At 36.9% G+C, this 24,719-nt stretch overlaps 1 protein-coding gene across 4 annotated transcripts in view; it reads left to right on the top strand.

Moving 5' to 3' along the window:
- Positions 1-24,328, top strand: part of COG6 (component of oligomeric golgi complex 6) — an 88,897-nt gene extending 64,569 nt beyond the window's left edge. Inside the window, exons 14-19 of one of the 4 annotated variants that reach the window (XM_045474920.1) lie at positions 2,569-2,700; positions 3,025-3,192; positions 6,252-6,359; positions 7,588-7,641; positions 10,669-10,748; positions 22,923-24,328. In XM_045474920.1, coding sequence (XP_045330876.1) covers positions 2,569-2,700; positions 3,025-3,192; positions 6,252-6,359; positions 7,588-7,641; positions 10,669-10,748; positions 22,923-23,070 — 690 coding nt within the window. In that variant the 3' untranslated portion in view covers positions 23,071-24,328. Of the gene's footprint in view, positions 1-2,568; positions 2,701-3,024; positions 3,193-6,251; positions 6,360-7,587; positions 7,642-10,668; positions 10,749-10,839; positions 11,084-22,922 lie in introns of those variants that run through there. The other 3 variants (XM_045474925.1, XM_045474922.1, XM_045474918.1) reach the window with 3 other exon arrangements.
- Positions 24,329-24,719: the final 391 nt, after the last annotated feature.

Here is a 24,719-nt window from a genome sequence, read left to right on the forward strand (position 1 = left end):
GAGCCGAAGTCAGACGCTCAACCGACCGAGCCACCCAGGCACCCCAAGACCTGACAATTATAAACGTGTGCATCTAACAATAGAACCCCAAAATACATGAAACCAAGATTGACAAAATTAAAGTATCTCTCATGGCAAATATTTCAAGTTTCACACCTCCTTCAGTTTTGCTTCCTTTTTTCTGTTAAATTCAAACTGAATTAAGAAAAACTCCAGAATATGAAGCCATCTTTATAAAAGTATTTTCTATTCATTCACCCAATTTAAAAAGATATCCAGAATGTTGTTAAACTGATGGTAATGATGGCTAACTAATGTTATTTCTAAATAAAGGAATTTTTATACTTTATTTATACCCCCCCGACACGGGGCTTCAACTCCCAAACCGCAAGATCATGACCTGAGCCGAAGTCGGACACTCGACCGACTGAGCCACACAGGCACCCCAGGATTCCCCATATTTCTTGTGGAATAGGTTTACTAGTGAAGAATCTTTGTTTTCCTTCATTCTTGAAGAGTAGTTTTACTGAGTACAGAATTCTGTCTTGACGGTCTTTCTTGCAGCCCTTGAATATGCCATCCAGTGCCTTCCGGCCTCCATGTTTTCTGATGAGAAATCAGCTGTTAATCTTATGAGAATCCTTTGTCATAATCAGTTCCTTCCCTTACTGCTTCCAGATTCTCTCTTTCTCTTTTGACAGTTTGTGTGATGTGTCTTAGTGTGAAACTGTGTAAGTTTATTCCTTGTGGAGTTTGTGAGCTTCTTAGATGCTTAATGTTTTGTTTTAATCACATTTGTGAAATCTTTGTCATTAACTCTTCAAATATTTTTTCTGCACTCCTCTCTCCTTCTAAGAGAACCACATTGTACTTAATGTTGATGGTGTTCCATAGGTCTCTGAGGCTCTGTGAATTTTCTTTCATTTGTTTTTCTTTCTGTCCCTCAAACTGGATAATTTTAATTGACCTATCTTCAAGTTCACTGATTACTTATTCTGCCTACTCAGATGTGCTATCGAATCCCTAGAGTGAATTTTTCATTTTAGTTACTTTCAACTACAAAATTTCTATTCAATTATTTCTTTTTATCGTTTTTATTTCTTTGTAAATATTCTCTATTTGATGAGACATTGTTCTCATACTTCCCTTTAGTTCATTAACCTGGTTCCCGTTCTTAAAATAGCCAATTTTGAGGTGCTGAGTTGCTCAGTTGGTTGGGCATCTGACTCTTGATCTCAGCTCGGGTCATGATCTCACGGTTTGTAGGTTTGAGCCCCACAAGCTTGGGATTCTGTCTCTCCTTCTCTCTGCCCCTTACCTGCTGTGCTTTCTCTCTCTCTCTCTCTCAAAATAAATAAATAAACTTTAAAATAAAATACAATAGTCAATTCAGATTTTTTGTGTAGTAACTCCGGTGTCCAGGCTTCCTCAGGGGAAGTTCCCGTTGACTATTTTTTCTGTGCATGGACCATATATTTTTGTTTCTTTGCATGTCTTATAATTTTTTGGTTTTGTTGTTTTATGAAAGAGGGAAGATTTTCAGAGGTCCATACTTTGATATTCCTGCTGCTGTCACTTATGTATTAACTTTTCTATATAAAACATTCTTCATATAAATCCAGATATTTAAAAATTCTTACACTTTTCTGTCTGACACAAGGCTATAGTCTCTTACATAGATTTCTGAGTATCATATTTTTTAGATAAGATCTGACTATATTCTTATAAGTACTCAACAAAAATTCACCAGCACATCTTCTTGGATATCATGATGCCAGCAAGTAGAGAGAATGAACTTGGCATACCTTCCAGTTTATAGTACCCAATAGTTTATATGCAACAATCCCATTAACCCTTAAAGAATCCCTCTGAAATTCTGAGAAGTTAAAGAACTTACCCAGGACCACACAACTAGTGATTGGTAATCTAAAGTGTGAAACTAATCTTTAACTTCAGTGCTACAGATTTCAGTGGCAGTGTTACACTGTGTAGAATAGTGGGCACTGTGTTTCTGTGAAGTGTGTAGCCCATAGACTGATCTGCATATCACCTGTGATGCTTGTTGAAAGATGGATTCCTAGTCCCCAAACCTATGCATAGTGAGCCACATTTCTGAGATTTGGGCCTGAGGGTGGATGATGATTCTCAACTGTATTATCGTTGGGGGAGTGTTGGTTTCTAGATTGCCTTTTTCTAATGACTTGGGCTAAAAAAAAAAAAAAAAAAAAAAAAAAAAAAAAACCAAAACAGTAGGCCATTTCAAATCTGCATAAAAATATAATTCTACATCAAAGACTACCGAGTTTTCTTATAACTTTCGAATTTTAGAAGTATAAATTCTTTACTTCTAATTGTGAGAAGAATATATTAATTCTGTGATAATACAACAAAAACCTTTGGTGTCACTTTATGCTTATTAGTATCAGCTATGGATCAATTCTAGATTTTGTAATGCTCGCCAAATCTTTACATCTTTTACATGTATTGTTTTACTGTGAATTGTATTTATTTATACATTAAAATTTAGTGGAAAACGTAAGCAGTGGATGAAGCCACCCTTTATTTTAGGTTGAACTCCCACCACCTGATCTTGGACCAAGTTCTGCATTAAATCAGACACTCGCATTGTTGCGTGAAGTTTTGGCATCTCACGATTCTTCAGTTGTACCGTTAGATGCCCGTCAAGCTGACTTTGTGCAAGTATGTTGTAAATCATTTTTAATGATTATTTATTGCTCCTCTGTTATACATTCTGTTGAAATTCTGGCATTTTATAACCCGTGCATTGTAACAGTCCCTCTCATTGATTTTTTCTTTCACGTATTAGATCAGCTCTCTGTAATTTAAAAAGTACTTTATTCAGTGATGCCCATTGTAAAAAACATTATGATTACTATACCATTTAATCTTATAAGTTGCTCCCCTTCCAATTAGTTTGTCATTCTTTCTGAAGTACTATTAACCCAGGCCTGTATCACTGATTGGGGAATAAAAAATAGATTTTATTTTATTTTTCACTTATAGGTTTTATCGTGTGTCTTAGATCCTCTCCTCCAGATGTGTACCGTATCTGCCAGCAATTTAGGCACAGCTGACATGGCCACTTTCATGGTCAATTCACTCTATATGATGAAGACAACACTAGCTCTGTTTGAGTTCACTGACAGACGACTAGAAATGCTACAGTTTCAGGTAAACTTTGTCATAAGATGCCCGCTCACTGTGACGGAGCCTTTTTTCATCTGATCTCAGTTACTGGCTTTAGTCCAATTTCGGTGACCTAATTTCAATAAATTCTTGGGTATAGTCTGATGGAAACACACACACACACACACACACACACACACACTCACACAACGTGCACACATACTTGGTGTTTCAGTTTTGTTTTGGGAAGCCAGAATATGTAATGAGTATGATATTTTATTCAAACCATAGTATGTGATGATAGAATGAAGCTTTTCTTATTGATTGGAACAGCAATTCTGTATGCAGATTTCAGTTGCTGAACTGTGAATAATATGCTATATTTTCCAAGCTTGCTAGCTAGTGCAGAAGGTGTTACAGAGGACAGATATATTTTTATCTATGTGTAAACCAGTGTTAGGCAAAACATTACAATTTGTTATACCAATGACTCTAGTCCTATAAACCAAATAGTATCATTTAAGAGTTTGTAAAGTGGCTAAGCCGTTTATAAAATTTACCAGATACTTGGCTTCTGATTTTGAAATAGTGACTTTTGGTATATATAATGTTTTGAAGAAAAAATGCTGACTGTTCTGTGTTATTACAAGTATATAAGTAATATGGCAGTGGCTATAGTAAAAATTTTTATTTGTGAACTTTGGGGGTTTTCTAAAGCATGAGTTTTGATAAATGTAAACTTGTGATATTTTCTAATTTCGAATTCCTTCTTTTAAAAGAAATATAATGAGGTATGATTAATTTTCCTTTCTTAAATAACTGTTTTTTGTGGAATTAATACAGTTCTTTTTTTAAGGAGCACCTGGGTGGCTCAGTCAGTTGAACATTTGACTCTTGATTTTGGCTCAGGTCATGATCCCAGGGTCATGGGATCGAGCCCCGTATCGGGCTCCATGCTGAGCATGGAGCCTGCTTAAGATTCTCTCTCTTTCTCTCTCTCTCCCCCCCCCCATCTCTCTCTCTCTCCCTCTCCCTTTGCCCTTCTCACTCTCACTTTCTCAAATAAAAATTTTTAAAAATCTCTTTTTAAAAAAATTCATTGGTTTTTACTGTTATTTATCACTGATTCAACCCCTAAACCCTGCCATTTGTCTAAATCTTTTCTCAAGCTGTTCAGGTATATCAGGTGTTCATCAGTCTGTTTTATCACCAGTTACCTGTGTTCCTTAAATATTCCCTGGTCATGTTTTGCTTTCCAAGGGGACAAGCCCCAGTGTGTAAGTGCTTATGAAGCCTGCACTTAACTTCATGCTTGGTTATAGGCTGTTGGCCAGTGCTAGCTGCATGGGCCAGCCCGGAGCTCTGAGAGAGGATTGTACAATGATGTGGGTACTGGAAGGCATGGTTTATTTAGGCCCTCCAAAGAAATTTTATCTTGTTGCATAAACAATTTTTGGTTTTTCATACCTTTTCTATCAATGGCCTATTAATTTTCTTCTACTCTGACTTACCTTCTTCCAGTGTTTCAAGTAAGGAGTCCAGGCTAGTCTGATTCTCTTTTCTTTGTGGTAACTTACTCTGTCCATCTGGAAGCTCGTAAGGATTTTCCTTTGAGTTCAGATAGTTAGTTCCTCAGGGTATTTTTTGGTATGTCTCTTTCCCCATTTGGATTTTGCAGAGCCATTTCAGTCTGAAGATTCAACCCTTTATTTTGCTCAGTATAGTTTTCTATTACCTAATTAATTATCACTTTTCTTTGTATATTCTGAATTTTTTATATTTTATATTTTATAATAATTATATAATTATAAAAATTTTATATTTTATATTCTGAAGTTTCTGCCTTTATTGGTTTTATCTCCAGAATCTCTCTTTTAATATCTTTTCATATCTCTTTATTTAATCTTTCTTTGATGTTACTATGTTACTTTTCTTCTATTCTTCTTCAGATGCTAATTTGATTCTTAGCTCTTTCATTAAATGTTTATATTTGCACATTTTTTTTTTTTTTTATTTCCAGTAAGTCTAGTGTCTAAGGCCTCTAATTGTACTTTCTTGGACATTTACTTAAGAGAAAAAAATAAAGTACTCTGCATCTTTTAATAGGGTTGCCTCCGGAAAAGTTACTCCTTCTAATCATTCAGATGGGCTTTCTCTTAGAACATACTCCCCTTTTTTAAGTTAGTTGGAAGTTTTTTAGGGGGAGGGCCTCAGCAGCAAACTGGAGTTACTCGGACAACAGAAGCATTCAGATGGTAACAGCACCATGGGTAGCGTTACTGTGCCCCGGCCAACAGACTGGCAAAGCTGAGGGAACTTGCTGGTCAGGAGAAGAAGGAAGAGCTCCAAACTCTCAGGCCTGTGCTGGTAAAAGTAAGGGGGCAGAAGACTTCTTCCCACTAAGGGATACTTCAGCCCATCAGGGTAGTCCACTTCTGTGGATTCTGCCCCCATTAGCATTAGATGGCTTCCCTGAGGATACTACAAAGCAGGGGAGCACATACAACTCACATCTGCTAGTCAAGTCTTCGTGGACAGTTCCTAAACCTGAAATCTTTGGCCAACCTTCTGCTGGGTTCTCAACTCCCCCCTGGGAGAAACCTGCTTTCTCGCCGGGAGAAACCTGTTGCCTCCAGGCGTCTCCATATGGCACATTTGATTGGTTGAGTCAGTCCAGTAAGTTGGGAAGGTAGGGGTATGTGGAGGTCAGGAACATCAGGCCTTCATCTTCCCAGAAGTCTTCCTAAGTATTTTATATTGTTGTTATCTTTTAATGTTTCCTGTTTGTTTGTGTTTTGTTTATTGCCATCTTTTAAAAGAGCTAACAAGAGACTCAATTTGTTTGACTAGTGGCTAGTACTGAAATCCTTTCAGTTCTCATTTTTAAAATGAGACTTTCTCTCCCTTTTGTAGGAGGACTTCCTCTTTGGGGGAAGGAAAAGATTTTGTCACAGAAGTGGCCCATGTGCCTCATGGTCTGGAACTCATGGCCGCTGCAAGGAGCAAGTCCGTGATGAAGAGCTGACTCCAGAGTGGTCTACTTGTACTCTCCGCAGTCTTATTCCTCTTTTAAAATATTTTCTTTCTGCTGGGTTTTCTTTTAGATTGAAGCACATTTGGACACACTTATCAATGAGCAAGCTTCTTATGTTTTAACTAGAGCGGGCTTGAGTTATATCTATAACACCGTGCAGCAACATAAACCTGAGCAGGTAAACACATGGAAATACGCATTTAGAGTGTGGGGTCTAGAGCTAGCCTCTAACTGAACCTTGGCTCTGCCGCTTACTAGCTATTCTCACTGGGAAAGTGACTTATCCCTCTGTATCTGTTTTCTCAGCTGTGGAATTGGGGTAATGATAATATCTGTATCGTAGGTTGTTCCGAAGATTAAGTGAGGTAACATATGTACAGTTCTTAGATGACTACCTGAGACTGCAGTATAGTGCCCCTAAATATTAACTATACTTTTTACTATGGATAATTTTGGTTAAAAGTAATGAAAATATACAAAAATCTGTATTATAAATTGTATAAAGGATATTCATACTGGTAAATTTTTCAGAGTCCTGTATCACTATGGGTTAATTGAATGCATAGATTGCTGTGTAAATGCAGTCATCCCCTTTTTAACTTAGCAAGTCTTAGTCTGTTACTTTGGAAAGGTAAATACTTCTGAGACCAACATAAGATCTTGTTAAGTTATAGAACTCCAGTGGAAATAGAGAAGGGAGTGGGGGAACCTGAGAAATTCACGTAAGCATCTTTCTTTAGAAAGCTAAGAACTCATTTTTTTAAAGATTTTGTTTTATCTTATTAAGTAGGCTGCATGCCCACCACGGGGCTCAAACCCATGACCCTGAGATCAGGAGTCACACACTGTACCAACATGCACCAGCCAGGCGCACCCCGCAAAGAACTCGTTTAAGTGGCATTAACATGAAACATATTTTATAGTCCAGGAGCTCTTAAATGAAGCTTTCAAAAATCACCGGCTCCAAATTTGTTATTTTGATAAAGCGGCAAGCAGATTTCTACCAGAGAAGAATCAATTCTGCTGCCGTTTTATACTATCTCAAATTGTCAGGGTGAGACTTCAAGCCTCCATATCTTGCTGCCATTTCCTAAATGCTTCCTCGCCTGTTTGCTTGCTTATAAGTCAATCTGAAATATCCTGGTGTTCCTGTTGTTAAACTTCTGCTTGTCACTCCCTCCGACAAATATGATTACGTGCCTTCGTGCTAGTTACACAAAAATGAACAAGCCATAGTCCCTGCTCTCACTGAGGTTGAAGAGATGACGCTTGAGTTCTTTGGAAATGAGCCGAATTTCCAAATTTGGGGAATCTATTAATAGACTGTATTTCATAAGTGAACAGAAACTGTAGCACCTTTTTTACATCTTGTTTTTGCTGTTTTTGTTTTTTTTTTTTTTTTCTAGGGCTCTTTAGCTAATTTGCCCAACCTAGATTCCGTGGCACTGAAGGCTGCAATGGTAAGTGAATAAGAATAAAATCAAGCATTTCAGCATAGGTTTCCGTATGGAACACTATTAATTTTTTCCTGTGTGATAGTTTTGTCCTCGGTGGTAATTTTGTCTCTTGATATATACTTTATCCAGAGGGGGTTTAAGGATAATGATTGCACATACGTTTCCTTTAACTAAGGTCCAAACACGACATCCATTTGTGCTAATATTCCACTACACCCTCATAACCTCATCATCCCTGTTCAGGTTTTCTTCATTTTCAGAGTTTTACTCCTGATGTCATAGAGAAACGGGAATGACAGACACGAAGAAGTTGGGCTGTATATCATTCAAGACTTCCTGCTATTAGTCTTTATAGTTCTTGATTTTTCTCTGAGATCACTGAAATCAGAGTCCAGTCTTAAAATAACATATTACTCTGGAGTGTGAGACTCCTCGAACCTCCACTTTATTACCTTCTTTTCAAGTGAAGAGCTTCCTTGCACATCCCTCTCTGCCCGCGTGCCGCTTCCCGGAGTGTGTTTCCATGTCTTAAGTATAGACTTTGCGTGTATGTATGTCCACCAATCACGTGACACTCATTTAGCCCTTGTAGGATGATGTTCTTTGGAAGCTATATAATAATAACGCTAGCGGTAGTAATAACGGTGATGAATAACACCAGCCAGTAACATTTTTCGCGTGTGCCAAGTGTTTTTCGTGTATTAACTCTAAACCTCCGAACACCCCATTCAACCTAGTACTTACACTCTCAACTACTAAATAAGAAACGTCACATCATGACAAAAGACTAGAGAAAGAGAAGTAACAGTCATAACTTCTATTCATCAAACATCACAGCAAAAACTTTCAAAACATTTCATTCTAAAAAGTTTAAGTAAAGATAAATGGAAATGAATACATTTTAGATTATTTCAAAAAGGTGAGTTTCTGGGTGCCTCAGTGGTCAGTCGGTTAAGCATCTGACTCTTGATCTCGGCCCAGGTCGTGGTCTCACGGTTTGTGGGATTGAGCCCCAGCGTCAGGCTCTGCACTGGCAGCACGGACCCTGCTTGGGATTCCCTCTCTCCCTCTCTTCCTCTCTGCTACTCCTCCACTTGCACACATGCGCGTGTGCACTCTCTCTCTCAAAATAAATAAACTTAAAAAAAGATAAGCTTCTTACAAAGTTAAATATACACTCACCATACTACCTAGTGGTCTCACTCCAAGGTATTTGCCCCCCCAAAATGAGGACATAACTCTACACACAGATCAGTCATCTTCGTACTCACTAAATGTGTTTCCTTCCTGTCTTTCTGTCCCCACCGACACATATCCAGTCCATAATATAAACCCACAAAATACATTTAAACCCCGTTGCAAGTTCTTTTGTGCGTGGTCTTAAACTTGAATAACAATTGAGTTGAAGATTTTATGTCTCTCTAACGAAACAGAATCTTGTTTTGTGTGTGGTAACTGCCTGCTGCCTTCACTGGAATGCTTCAGGGCACTTCAGTTCGGCATACCCCAGGCTCGAACTCTGTCATGTCTTCCTGCCCCCCACCCCAGGTCCTCCTCCAAGTGTTCTTAACTCAGAAAGCAGTAAGAGCTTCTGTCCATTATTATTTCAACATTGTCCTCTGTTTTCTAGGCATTATGCTAAGAATTGGGATGAAAATAGACATGATCTAGTAAGGGGTATAGCTGTTACACAACTAAATAAGTGTGAAAAGAATACAGTTATGAATTGTAATAATGCTGTGAATTAAGTGGCACAGATCCAGATCTGAGAGTCATGCCCTTCCGTCCTGTCACTAACCAGCTGCTGCTGATTTTACTGTCCAGTTCTCTCAAATATCTCCTCTTCTGTCTGCCATGGTATCGTCCTTGTAGTCTAAAGTGCCGCGGTAGCTGCCTATTTAGTGTCCTTGCAACTACCTTCCATTTCCTTCTTGCTGCAGCCAGACTTAGTTTCTTAAAACTTAAATCAGATTATTCCCCTCCTTCAATGGCTTCCTCATGCCTTTCCAATAAGAATTAAAATCCTGTAAGAAAGCATATGAGACCTATATGAACTGATTTCTGTTTGCCATTCTCTTTCTCACTTCAAGTCTTCGTGCTGTCCCATCCATGCAACCCCCGAACACTCACTGCACACACTTACTTAATCTCTTTTCATCTCTAAGATCTCACTTCAGATTTCCTTTCCTCAGATTCTTTAGCCAAACACAGAAGCTGGGTCCATCCTCCTGATTTACACTTTTATACTACTTTGGTTTTTTCCTTCATAGCATCCAACACAGTTTGTAATTATATATTTATTTACCTTATTACTTACTTACCATCTTTCTCAGTAGGCCGTAGCTCTCTGAAGCTAGGGACTGTCCTCTTTTGCTCACCACTATATATACTTTACCTAATATACTACCTTCCTAATAGTAGGTACTCGATAAATATCAGTTGAAGGAATAAGTAAATGAATAATTAACATACAGTGGATTTAAGGAAGTAAGGTAGACTTGAAATCTGATCACTTTACTTCTTGTTAGTATTTTTTATTCAAAAGTTCGTTGAGGGAGATTAAGATGAACCACTTGGATTTAGAATTTTCAAAGCAGCTATGCTGGTATTAACTACTTTAAGAGGTCGACACTTGTGGGGCGCCTGGGTGGCTCAGCCAGTTGAACGTCTGACTTTGGCTCAGGTCAGGATCTCATGGTTTGTGAGTTTGAGCCCCGCATTGGGCTCACTGCTATTAGCATGGAGCCAACTTCATATCCTCTGTCCTCCTCTCTCTCTGCACCTCCCCACTCGCTCACTTGCTCTCTCTCTCTCTCTCTCTCTCTCTCTGTGTGTCTCAAAAATAAGTTTATACTTTTAGGGAATTTTAGTTAGAATGTTGAAGAAATAACTCATTTGATCACAAAGAAGTCGTTATTTGTACTATGGTATATTTCCTAAGATTTAACCCTTAAGTGAGTTGGTTATATTTGAGATGTCCGTTAGCAGATGTACGCACTTTATGTTTTGCTCTTTCTCTGTTTCATTTAGGTTCAGTTTGATCGTTACCTGTCAGCCCCAGACAGCCTGTTGATGCCACAGCTGAACTTTCTCCTAAGTGCCACAGTGAAGTAAGTGTGTTTCTGTCTCAACTAGTTCGTTAAGATTCACATATTTTTCAAAACAGCAAGCACATTTCTTAGAAAAAAATTTCGTTTCAAGAATAGGAGATTGACGTTCTCCTAGATTGAAGAATATAGATTGAAGATTTATGGTTACCAGCCTTTTTTCACGCCTCGGCCACCCTAAGAGATCTGACCCGACCCTGCTCATACTTACTGCTTACATGTAGGCGGCTCCAAAATCTCTACTTAGTGAATGATTCTTAAAATTGATGTGACTATAATGGAAGCATATAGCCTTAATACCAAACTAATAAACATGTCAGAATGACATTGAAAATGTCGTGGAAGCTCAATAGTATATTAATTGTGCTGTGCAGATGAGCTACTGTACAGACTGTTTGGATCTGTTAGGTATATTTTGTAATTGTTCAGTATCACCTATTTACCAGGAATGTGTTCAAGACAAAGAACTATACAGTAATATCTCAGAATGTTACGGTTAGAAGAAACAGAGGGATCATATTGTCTGACCTTCCTGATTATAAGGAAAATATTGACAAATTTAAGTTGCATGGAAGTAGGAAATTAGACAATTTTAGACATTTTTTTCTTTTTTTCCTTTCCATTCGCCCTGCTGTGTATTAAATGCTTTCTGTGTAACAGGCACTAAGGATTAAGATTTGAAGGACATTTGCACTGTCTTCAGGGAGATCATAGTCTGTTGGGTCAGTTAGATGTGTGAACAAATATTTATTTTATTTTAGTATTTTTTAAATGTTTATTTATTATTTTTGAGAGAGAGAGAGAGAGAGAAGAGAGAGAATGAGCGGGGGAGGGGCAGAGAGAGAAGAGGACACAGACTCCGAAGCAGGCTCCAGGCTCTGGGCTGTCAGCACAGAGCCTGATGGCAGGGCACGAGCTCACGAACTGTGAGATCATGACCTGAGCTGGTCCAGCCCTTAACTGACTGAGCCACCCAGGTGCCCCACAAATACTTATATGAAAAAGTGCGGTAAGGAAAGAACTATTGAACTTGAAGAAAATACTCCAGCTACCAGAAGGGGAGCCGTGGGACAGAGGCGGCACACTTGTTTCCTGTTGTCCTGGAGGGCACGTGCGCAGCAGTGAATAGAGCAAGGAGGTGGCTTCTGAGTCAACACGCAGGAAAATTTGAATTAGACTGGCCAACTAGAATTGACTGGCAAGGGGGTGGATCAGTGTTTCTCAGACATAAAGTTGGGAAATTTGATCATTTTAGGTGTAATGATTTTATTTTATTTTTTTTACTTTTATATTTTATCATCCGAAAGGATCTCATACTGTCTACTTACCTGGAATTGTAAAGACCTGAGAGATTATAAAAGAAAATCCATTGTGCCGTGTCTCAGATTGTTTGTGTGTGTTTCTTAAATTATTTTTCTTAACCGAATACCTGTAGTTCTTTAGATTTAACCACGTTTCAATCTTAGTATTTGAATGTTGCGCCGTTTGGGACGTCACTAAATATAAAACATACCGTGATTCTTTTCATAATATGCTGAATGACGGGAAGTTTTAATGTGTTTTATAAAGGATGGCAGGTAGAGCAGATGCCATAAAGGAGAAATTGGAACAGATTTGGTGACATAACACTTTAAAGTGTTTGTCTTGTTTTTGTTTTTACAGAAAACAACAATATAAACCAAGTTAAAATAAAAACCGTAATGTGGAGCAATATTTTCAATTTATGTAACAAAGTATCCTTAATATATTATCCTTAATAGCAAACAAAATACCACAAATCAGGACAAAACAGTAGAAAAATAGGCACTGTGTGTTTGGACAGTTCACAGAAGAAATGCAAATGGCAAATAAATAGAACATAATAATTATCAAAAAATGCAAATTAAAACAGCAGTGAGAATATCTGTCCATCAGATTGCTGACAATAAGGCGTTTGTTATATGCTAATTGAAAGGGTCTGGGAAAATGGGTATTTTCATATGCTGTTGGCGAGAGTATAAATTAGTACAATCTTTTTAGAGGGCAATTTGACAACTTCCATCAAAACTTTAAAAGTTTATGTCCCTAAACTCAGGGATACCTCCTAACAGACTCCCCCCCCCCCCCACCCATTCCTAAGCTTTAATAAGAGTTAAAAGTAAAGTTACAGAGGGGCGTCTGGGTGGCTCAGTTGGTTAAGTGTCCAGCTTCAGGTCAGGTCATGATCTCACTGTTCGTGAGTTCAAGCCCTGTGTTGGGCTTGGTGCTGACAACTCAGAGCCTGGAGGCTACTTCAGATTCCGCGTCTCCCTCCCTCTCTGCCCCTCCCCCCCTCCCCTCACTGTCTGTCTGTCTCTCTCGAATAAATTTAGCCAGGAAACAAAGTTCTATAGAAAGTGGAGAAAAGAGAACGAAAATAATTTTAAGGAATTCTTCCATCTTTTCTTCCTTGGGATGAATTAGAGATGTTCTTTTTTCAGTGTCAAACTCCAATATTCACCTTTCAGTGATACAAATATTAGACATTGGAATACAGAAGCTACAGTTAAACATATATATATATATGTGTGTGTGTGTGTGTGTGTGTATATATATATATGTACATATATATATATATAAACATATGTAAAATATTCTCAGTGTCTTTTCCTGATGATTCAGAATTATTTCTGAATGTTACTATATCAGATGTGATTTGAGAACTCTTATTCAGGAATCTTCCTTGATTTTACATACTAAAAAAATAATGTAATAATGTAAGAAATAATGCCTTTATAGGAAATATTTCCTCCTTACTTAAAGAGGTATAGAGAATAATTTTTTTCTTCTTTACCTCCTTTTAAGCCACCTGTATTAACTATCAGGAATACCTGTTCTCAATAAAAACGAAGTAAGTTTTGGGGGAAAATAGTTCCAGCAGGAAAAGAACAGCTACTGGAAACCTGTAAGCTGAAGAATAACTGGAGCTTGCACAATGCTTTAGAGACTCGAGGAAGCCCAGGCCTTCAAAGAAAGGTTAATCTAGTCCTACATAGAGCCTACCTTATACCCAAAAAAGCTTAAAAACAAAGTGTAAAGTATCATGCTGATTTTTAACTAAACCAGCTGCCTTCCTGAACAAAGCTTAGCACTCCTAAGGATGACAATAAATACAGACAGTCAACCGTGTAGCGTGTGTAATGCAATATTACTTAGAAGAAGTAGTAGGAAAATATGAACCAAAACTAGGAAAAAATCTGTCAATAGAAACAGACAAATGACAGTTTATAAAACTAGCAGGTAAGTTCCTGATAAGCAGCTAGTTACAGTGTGTTCAAGGACTTAAAGGAAAACATTATTATACTGAGAGAAGAAATAGGGAATTTTAGAGCTGAGAATTCTAGACCTGAAAAGTGTAACATCTAAAGTGAAAAATTGACTGAATGGGTTTAACTCTCAGTTGGACACCCCAGGGAGAAAGATCAGTCAACTTGAAAAGAGTACAGTAGAAACCATCCAAACTGACGCACTGATAGAAAACATTAAAAGGCTAGAAAAAGATGAAGAGAGCCTTAGTGAATTGTGGCGTAATATTAAGCAAACTAAAGTAGGTATAATAACTGGAGTGTCATAATAAGAATGAGTCAGAAAAAATTTGAAGAAATGAAACAAGTTTTTCCAAATGTGATGGAAAACATGAACCCACAACCCAAGAAGCTAAATAACTCAGCAGAGAAAACCATACCAGAGTATACCATCATCTTATCATTGAAAACCAGGGATAAAGAGAAAAATCTTGAAAGCAGCCAGAGGGAAAAAGGCATATTGTGTATAGGCTTCGAACGATGGTTAAGTATACTACTGACTTCTTGTTAGAAACAGTGCAAACCAGAAGGCAATAGAATATCATCTTTAAATGTCTACTTTGTGTGTTCATCACATGTATCTTTCAAACTCAATGCACAAAAAATACATTTTGGGATAAACAAAAGTAGAGAGGACTTATTACTAGTATACTGCACTGTAGGAAATGATAAAGGAAGTCTGTCAGGCTCAAGGAAAAGAATACCAGAAGAAAACTCAGATCAACACAGGAATAATGAGTACAGAAAATGCTAAATATAAAAGGTAGTGGACCGTTTAAAACAAAAATACTAACAGTGAATTGTGGAATTTTTAACACATAGAAATGAAATGTATAAGAAATGCACAAAAGATGGAGTGGGAAGGAAGTAGAAATACATATTTATGATGTTACAAGGTTATTATATAATATTTTTTGAAGGTAGATTGTGAACCTTGCAGCCAGCTCTCAAATGAACAAAATTATCTAACATTCCAATAGTCAAGATAAAATAGAATGCTAAAAAAGCAATTATATCAAAACAAGGCAGAAAAAGAAGGGAAAAGAATAGAAGGGGAAACTCTAAAAAAAAAATAATAGCAGGATGATAGACTTAAATTCAGCCTTATAAATAATTATATTAAATGTAAAAGAACTGTATACTTCAGTTAAAAGGCAGATTCGATTCTTAGATGAAAAAGCATGGCCCACTGTCTGCTGTCTATAAGAAATACACTTTAACAGTAAGGATACAGATAGTTTAAAAGTAAAATCGTAACAAAGCTAAAGTAGTTGTATTAGTATCAGAAAAATTAGACTGCACGACAGATACCAAAGATAAGGAGGTACGTTTTACAATAATAATAGAATCAATTCATGAAGAAGATATAATTGTCAATATGTGCATCTAATAGCAGAGCTTCAAAAAATAAGCAGTATAAGTTCATAGAATCGAGGAAGAATAGATACACTGACAATTGTAGGTAGGTATTTCAACACCCCTCTCAGTAATTGTTAGAAAAAGTAACCAAAAATCTGACATGGTGTAAAGGAACTGAACAATGCCAACAATCAAACCTAATACACATAGAATACCACACACATTTATAGAAGGTAACATTCTTTTCAAGTGCCTATAAAACGTTCACCAAGCTAATGTAAGAATGAGCAAAAAAGAAATGGGTATAATCCACTAGTGAATATTTTTATCTATGAACATGGTATGCCTGTTTATTCAGATATTTTAGAATTTTCAATAAAGTTTTATAATTTCCTCATATAGTCTTCTGTCTATATTATCGGGTTTCTTCCTAGGAAATAATTCTGTGACTATTATGATAAGATCTTTTATTTTCTGTTACCTGTTCTAATTAGATATTGCTGGTGTATATCAAATGTACTAAATTTCATATGATCATTTTGAATCTGGCCAAGTAACTAAACTATTTTAGTTCTATTAACTTATCAGTTGTTTAGTTTTTGGTGAAGACAGCTAAGGATAATGAGTTTTATTAATTTTTTTTCAATATTTATGACTAAAATCATTGTATCGGTTAAGAACTCCAAGGTAAATAGTAGATGTAATAGTGAGTGTGCATATTTTACTTTGAATTTTAATGAAAATGTTTCGGATGTTTCATCATTAAGTGTGAGTTTTGCTGTGGATTTTCAGCGTTCCAACAGTCACATGGTATTCTTTTCCAACTGGTTATGTGATACAGTTAATCTAATAAATTCCGTATAACTTCAGTCATAATTCTCAAAGAACCACTTTATTAAATGTTTATCTAGAAAAAAGTACGTGAGAGGAGACTCTAGTTACTTTTGAACATCTTCACAGTTCACCACTCTGGTCCAAGGTAGTGTCACTTGTGCCTGTATTACCACGTTAGCTTCTGAACTATTCTGTTTTCACCCTTGCCCCACCCCAACTCCTACAGTGTAATCAATCTGAACACCTCAACCAGATTGATTCTTTAACTTCACTTAATCCTCCCATGAATTAGGATTTCCTCTTTCCAGTGGAGACATCGCTTAGAAAGTTTAAATAATTGAACCAAAGGCAAACAGAAGCAAGCAGAGCCAAGATTTGAATCCACTATTTCTGATTCCAATGTCTATTCTCTTTAACACTAGCCTGTACTGTATTTTTATTAGTCCTTTCTATGTTGAGATTATATTATTATTTTTTAAGTGTATTTATTTTTGACAGAGACAGAGTGTGAGCATGAGCTGGGGAGGGGCAGGGAGAGAGAGGGAGACACAGAATCCGAAGCAGGCTCTAGGCTCCAAGCTGTCAGCACAGAGCCCGATGTGGGGCTCAAACCCACGAACTGTGAGATCGTGACCCGGGCTGAAGTCAGACGCTTAACCGACTGAGCCACACAGGGGCCCTGAGATTATACTATTATTTTTAAAGGAAGCTCAAAAATATTTGCATATGTGATAGGTTAACACTTATATGAGATATGTGGGTTTGGTCTTATGTAAAATGTACTTTAATTTTACAGTCAGTGACAGAAAGCTGACCTGGGATAAAAATCAACTTGATCCATTGTGACATCATTGGTTTTGGTATTATGATAAAAGAAAAATCAAAATTCTTTCATCTATTATTCCTAAATACATTATCATCTTTTCTTTTTCGTTTTCCAAGACTTAAGCTGTTAATACCTTCTCTCCTGTGATGCATTTGATTGCACTCTTAACTGTGGTTCTGTAATAAAGCTCAATTTTAGTGATCACAGAGCCTGACTGTTGAAATAGCTATTTTTAGAAATGCTGGGTTTATGGTAATGATGAAAGTTGTGTCATGTTGTTATGGCAACCAAAAATCCTAAAGTACTGATTAATGACAAGGTTACTGATTCTGGAAGTATGCAGTTCATTTCTTATCACAGCTAAAGGCTTTAACTAATTATTTTAAATGTTTTGTGAATCTGTTTTAAAATGAGTGGCATCTCCATTTAATTATATATTAGTCTTTATTAGTACTTCTGACATTTATAATAAATTTTTGGCATTGTAACATTTATAACTGGACACATTGAATTTCTTAATGCATGGTATTCTGATGCCTAAGAAAAATACTGCTTTTCCCTCCAGTTTTATAATATCCTCATCTCCTTCCATTTTTTTTTCCAGTAGTTAACTGCATGGTTATTATCTTTGATGTATACACTGGTATAGCAAACTACTTTCTAAATGTAAGAAAGATTTTTCAAAACTTGGAAATAGGGCAGATCAGGTCTGGGAGAGCAACGTGTCCTTTCAGGGTCACACTGAAGCATTGTTACCAGGCCCTTCGAGAATTATTTAATTATTTAGGGGCATGTATCATAGTTTGATGCTCAGCTTACTGTTGATGATTAAAGGCCCCATGCTACTTCATGTCCTATGTATTTTTTTGCTCTGGGAGACGTGAACCCATGTTTTATTCTAACCTTCCTTTTCAAATGCCTATAAATGACCAGTTCCTCAGAATGTTCTGTGAACCAGCTTTACCATCTTAGTAGTTCCTCATTAAGGAGTTATTAAGTCATTGGCATTCTTTCATTTTTTATCTGTGTGAGTCATGTTTTTAATTATTTGAAAGTTATAATTGCACTGTGAGGATTATTAAACTGTCCAAAGACCAATAGGGCACCACCTGATAAGTGACCACCTATGAGATTTTCATGGTGGTAAAGAGACCAAGGCAGTTAGCGGTCTAACTTTATAGATGGTCATAGCCTGCATCCAAATATTTCTTTTTTCCCTTTCAACTGGCCCTTTTGCTTATGTGAAAAGCAGGACTCGTCTTCAGATTTTTAACCTGTAGAAATAATTCTAAAGGTACTCTCCATTCACCACCTATGGTCTTGGCTGTGACTGATCAGAATTCAGTGTGGCGGGCGATCTGAGGTGAATGCCCGTGCTCGCGCCAGTGCTCAGCATACACTACTGAAAACACATACTGCTTTTCTTCCCTCTTGTACGTGAGGTGATCAACAGATGAGCACGTTCCGAGTTTTCAGAAGCGTATGGCTGAGATGATTTCTCAGTGATTTTGTATTTAGTTAGAGAATACCTGAAACTTGCATTTTAAACATTATTTGTCACTATAATGATTCATCATTATTTGAGACTCTGTATTTTATAAATGATATTAGTGAATAATTTGGACCAAGACACCAGGCAGGCAAACAGATAGATATATACACAGATATACATATATACTTTTTAAGATAAAAGATACATAATAATTGCATAGTAATTAGCACTATAAATAAAGAGGAGGGGATAGTAAAATGGCAAGAAAGTAAACCCATGTTAGCACCTCAGATACCTCCCATTTTGTGTACAGATAACTGATATGCTTATTATACATCAGTATTTAAGAAACCCAATTCCCCAAAATAACGTGGGGGGGGGGGGAGGAACGTATGTATGTATGCATATGTACGTATGTGTATAAATTAGATAGGCACATAGAGTTTTTATTTTTTGTTATTTTTTTATACATATTTATCGAGAGAGAGAGAGAACAAACACGAATGGGGAAGGGGCAAAGAGAGAGGAGAGAATCCAAAGCAGGCTCCACACTCAGTGCAGAGCCCGATGCGGGGCTCGATTTCACAAGCGTGAAATCATGACCTGAGCCAAAACGAAGAGCCAGACACTCAGCCAGCTGAGCCACCCAGGCACCCGAGTTTTTATTTTTTCACCAGCAGATCATTAAAATGCTCTTAATCCTCAATGGAATAATTTAAAAACTGAAAGTATCTTGTAAGTATTAAGTTCAATATTTTGCCTGACAGTGGTGAAATTAGTCCTAGAAAGGCTAAATTTCTTGTTCAAAGCAACAGTAATGAGTGGCAGAGCTTTGACTAGATTCAAGGTCTTCTGACAATAATGTCCATCCCTGTACTGTTTTCTCTCTACTGTGTGTGATTCACTGGAAACAAAGCATTGAGTGTGAGAGTATATGACTCTATACCTGGCTTTGGTAGTGATAGTGAACTCTTACATTTGTCCAGGAATGGGGAGTCGTTATCAGTCACAGTTCCCCGCTCTTTACAGTTTGGATTTGACTCAGATTCGCTCTGGAGAATCTCTCTTTCCATTGCATTTCTCTCCTATTGGCTAACAATAGCCTTCCCTTTATTCACCCCACTGCATGAAAGATTTCCTTTCTCCATGAGCTTTGGTGTCTCTCTCTTATCTTGTTTAGCACAGCCGTATTCATTTTTTTAATCCCTTCCCTATCTTGGTAGCTTCCTAAACTGAGGAGCAGAATGAGAAACTGTATTATACTATCAAACACCAACATTGAAAATAAATGATAAACTCTGACTTGGTCTTATTGTCTTGATTTTATTTATTTGTGTCTTAGCAGTATTGCTTTATTCTGGTTTTCTCCATTGCAGATTTGTAATGATTTTTCTGCTGCATTGTGAGTTGTAGACATTTGTAAGCTAGTTTAGCTTATAAATAGAAGCATGCCCTGGGTTACAACTAAACTTCAATAAATTTAAATTTTTTTTCATCATTTGGACTTGAGATTAAAATTTAAAATTTATTACTTTATATTTTTCAACAACTCATTCTACATTTACCAGTTACTCTGGATTTAAAAAAAATTATATTTAATATTCATTGTGCTGTATTCTGATTTTAAATTTCTTACGAGAGGGAATAGCCTTGTTTCTTTGTATTCTTTATATGGTACAAATAACACACTATGTACAGACTGAGTATAGATTTTAGAGTATGAGGTATAAGTAATGGGGACTGAGTATAGATTTTAGAATATGAGGTGTAAGTAATGGATGCTTTATACACCCCCCAAAAATCTGTCTTGCTGCTTTGAGTAAAGAACAAAAAACACTCTATCAGAAATCTGTTTTTGACATGTTGCAAAATGGGCATCAAATGTATATCATATTTAACAAATTTTTTAAATGCCAGTTGATAGGTATGTCTGGGTGGCTCAGTCAGTTAAGCGTCTGACTTCGCTCAGGTCATGATCTCACAGTTAGTGAGTTCAAGCCTTGCGTCAGGCCCTGTGCTGACAGCTTGGAGCCTGGAGCCTGCTTTGGATTCTGTGTCTCCCTCTCTCTCTGCCCCTTTCCAACTCGTGCTCTGTGTCTCTCTCTCAAAAATAAATAAATGTTAAAAAAAAATAAAATAAAATGCCAGGTTATACTATTTTTAATCTATTTCATGTATGGAAAATAGTTTTGCATCATATCTATGCAATTGTTGTTAAGTTCAGTTAATTATAGGAATGATCACTAAGAGATCAAAAATATCTGGAAGGCTCATCTGGTCAAGTAGATTTCCAAACTAGTTTTTACCATCCTCCCTTCCAATGAAAAGGTAGCATAGCCAGAAGCATTACTCCACTCTGCTCAGAGAATTTACTCAGCGCAACTTTCTTCTACGCACTCTTATTATGTAAGCTTTAGCAATTTTAGGGAAATGGCAAGTTGTTTCACCCCACCAAGAGTCTGAGACCCCATCGGAACAGGGTGCTGATGATCCAGACCTCAGGATTAGAGTTGTGCTACGGAAGGTATTCTAAAGGGTTTTAAATGGCAGAATGAGGGATTTTGACTTCTCTGGCACCAGAAGAAGCCATTGACGCTCCTTGAAGGAAGGCCCTGGGTGGGGGAGGGACAGGATAGAAGGTACGCTTGAGAAAGATTAATCTAGCAGTAGTGCTTACCGTAGATTGAATGTGGAAGAGACTCAAGAGGGGAAGACCAGATAGGAGTTTTTTCTGTACTCCGTACAAGAGTTTGTTAGGGTCTGAATGGAGGTAACGAAACGTGGCCATGCCACTGACAGAAAGAAGAAACAACTAGAAAAGAAGGTTTGGGAGTAAAGCTTGAAAGACATCTTTAAATTGAGTTGTGAAAATCAGAAAAAAAGTCCTGTTTTTATCACTAGATACAGTGATACAGGAATAGAAGTAGCTGAGGCTGGTATGAAGTAAATGTCGTGAAAACGTAGAGAGAGCTGATGCAGATTTAATGCACCCAGTGCTGTTTTTTTCTGGCCAGATTTTTAAAAAATTTGCTTCAGTTCATTTACAACCTTTTATTCTTTGAGGCACCTGGGTGGCTCAGTGAGTTGAGTGTCTAACTTCGGCTCAGGTCATGGACTTGCGGTTGGTGAGTTCAAGCCCCGTGTCGGGCTCTGTGCTGACAGGTTGGAGCCTGGAGTCTGCTTCAGATTCTGTGTCTCCTTCTCTCTCTGCCCTTCCCCTGCTTGCACTCTGTCTCTCTCTCTCTCTCTCTCTCAAAAATAGTAAACATTAAAAAAATAAAAAAAAATGCTTTCTAATCCACTTGGAGTTAGTCTATATTTACTGAAAGAGATTTTTTAAAAATTTATTTGGACATTTAAAGATCTATACGTTATTTTTATTAAAACAAATGTAAATAAAAGGGGTGCCTGGGTGGTTCAGTCAGTTAAGCATCCGACTTTGGCTCAGGCCATGATCGCATAGTCCGTGAGTTTGACCCCTGCGTCGGGCCGTGGGCTGACAGCTCAGAGCCTGGAGCCTGCTTCCGATTCTGTGTCTCCCTCTCTCTCTGTTCCTCCCATGCTCGCACTCTGTCTCTTGTTCTCTCTCTCTCAAAACAAATAAGGATTAAAACAAATTTTTTTAAAGGTTTTATTCTTTTATATGCTTATGTAGAGATGATCTTTGTGGAAAATGCTGTTACCTATTGTAGGCAAGTGTCACATTATTTTACGCGGCAATATAAGTGAAATCTAAAATGTGGTTACTAGTGTAGGAGCTAAACAGTATATTTATAACAGTATATATAACAGTATATATAACAGTATATATATAAATATATATATTTATAACAGTATATATAACAGTATATATATGTATATGTATATGTATATATGCATATATATATATGTATATATATATATATACGTATATATATATATATACGTATATATATATATATGTGAAAGGACAGTATATTGTAAGTTATTCTGAGGTTTGAAGTATTGGCAAGTATGAATAATTATGAGCCTCTTTCTTCAAGGTTAATGTGTTATCAGTCACGTTTGCAAAATCAGCACATTGATGATAGGTCACAGTTTCCATTTCTTGTTTAGTAATCATAAAGATACAGCTGTGAACATAGTCCCTGCCCGTCTGCAACAATGAATAAATAACGAATATAAAATAGTGTGTTTTATCCCCAAACCAAAGTAAGTAACTTGTGTGGTTGTACAATAATTTCTTTGTAGTATGTATGTGATAATTATGAAAGTGAAATGCATTGGTTCAAATATGAAGCTTCTGACTATCCTTAGTATTTTACTTTCCGGTGTGTGTTCACATATTGTTTGCTTATCACTAGAGAGCAGATCATAAAACAATCTACAGAATTAGTCTGCAGAGCCTATGGGGAAGTGTATGCCGCTGTGATGAATCCAGTCAACGAATACAAAGATCCGGAGAGCATTCTACACCGATCGCCACAGCAAGTGCAGACACTTCTCTCCTGATCCTCTTATTTGAATGTGTCAGCGAAATATCGCCTCCCCTAAAACTCGGAAGGTGTTCTTGTTCTTCAGTTGGTGCTCTTTGCTCTGAAATTTGACGGTTATGATTCTCTTTGTATCATTTCCTTGTAGGTCTCGATAATTTCTTTGGTCACAATAACAGGAAGTAATTTCATGCTGACCTGGGTTGTGTTGCTCTGTATCTGCCCCTTACGTAGAGATGCTCGGTTCTCTGCAAGCCACCTCCCCGGTTCGGCAGTTTTCGGGAATATAAATGTATGGAAAAAAGAAGTATGAGAAGTTTGAGGGAGTTTTCTTTACGACATCAGTTCCAAATTAATCATACATAAGAAACTTGTTGAAACTGAAGAATTAGTCATGAAGATGTGACATAACGTCTCTTTACCTAAAGATTAATTTGGTTTCTTATTAGTTACTAATGTGAGTGGATATATTTAAACTGAGGAGCAGAAACAGACACGTAGCAAAAAGTGGGAAAAGAGAGAGAAGTAATTTAAACAGGGTGGATTTCTCTCTGTGCGCGCCCTGGACTGAACTCACGGTGAAGTTCAGCACTTCGAAAGGACGTTAGGAATATAGGCATCCTATATGCCTGTAAGTCTAGTGTTTAACAATAGATACTTCTTACATAATATGAGCTCTAAACCCAGCCAACTACAAATTTTATCTCTTGTTCAAACCAAAAAAATAATGACCTGCTCTAACGCAGGCGGGAAAATTCTGAGTAGCAATTGTTCATTGACGGTGTATCTGTCCCCCTGGTGACGGCTCACAGAGAATGATTGGGGCTCTGAATTTAGAACTTTACTTATGAGTAAGATTCAGAATCACCTTGTTTTTCAAAAAAATAAATCTCAGTACTTTGTTGATAAGATTTCAAAGACAATTCTTCTTAGCAAAATATCTTAATTTCTGGCAAATCTATAAAAAGAGGTCAGTCCCTAAATTACAAGCAAGAAAACTGAGGCATAAGGAAAAAATGGACAAAGTTAAAATATTTTGCAAAGTAGTAAGATAAAACTAATGTTTATATGATATGCAATGTATAATGTGTTAGTATTTATAGAACGTGGCCTGTTCACCTGTCTGAAATTTATAATTGTTTATATTAATATGATTATTTTGGAGGCAGAGCAGTTACTTACCTCTTTTGGTATGAATCTGAGCTTTCACAGTCTTTTTCCTTCAATGAGTATGTGTGATATAGAAAAGATAAAAAATAAAGTATGATATAAATCAAGAGCTTAAATTTCATATAATTTATTTCCACTGTGAAGAAAAGATTGCTCCCTTGCCATCAGTGAATTCCTTTGTTTTCTGGGAAAAAGGTGTATTTGTCTTTTTACATGGTTTTCTCAACATATTAAAACTATTTCTAGAACAGTGATAATTGCAGTATTTTTATATATCTCATCATTGTGTTTCCAGAAAACGTACAAATAGAAAGGGAGGTACAGGGTAGGGCGAAGTTGAGATAAGCAGTGAAAGATGGGTGAGCAGAATGTACTATCAATATAACCTTGAGCACAAAGTTAAAACAAAAGACTGTATGTGCTAATCCATGAACATAACGCTTGTGTTTGCCATAGACTTCATAGTTTGCAATTTAAACTGTTTTGATGTGGCTTAAG

The sequence above is a fragment of the Leopardus geoffroyi genome, chromosome A1, assembly GCF_018350155.1.
Source record: "Leopardus geoffroyi isolate Oge1 chromosome A1, O.geoffroyi_Oge1_pat1.0, whole genome shotgun sequence".
Classification (NCBI taxonomy): Eukaryota; Metazoa; Chordata; class Mammalia; order Carnivora; family Felidae; genus Leopardus; species Leopardus geoffroyi.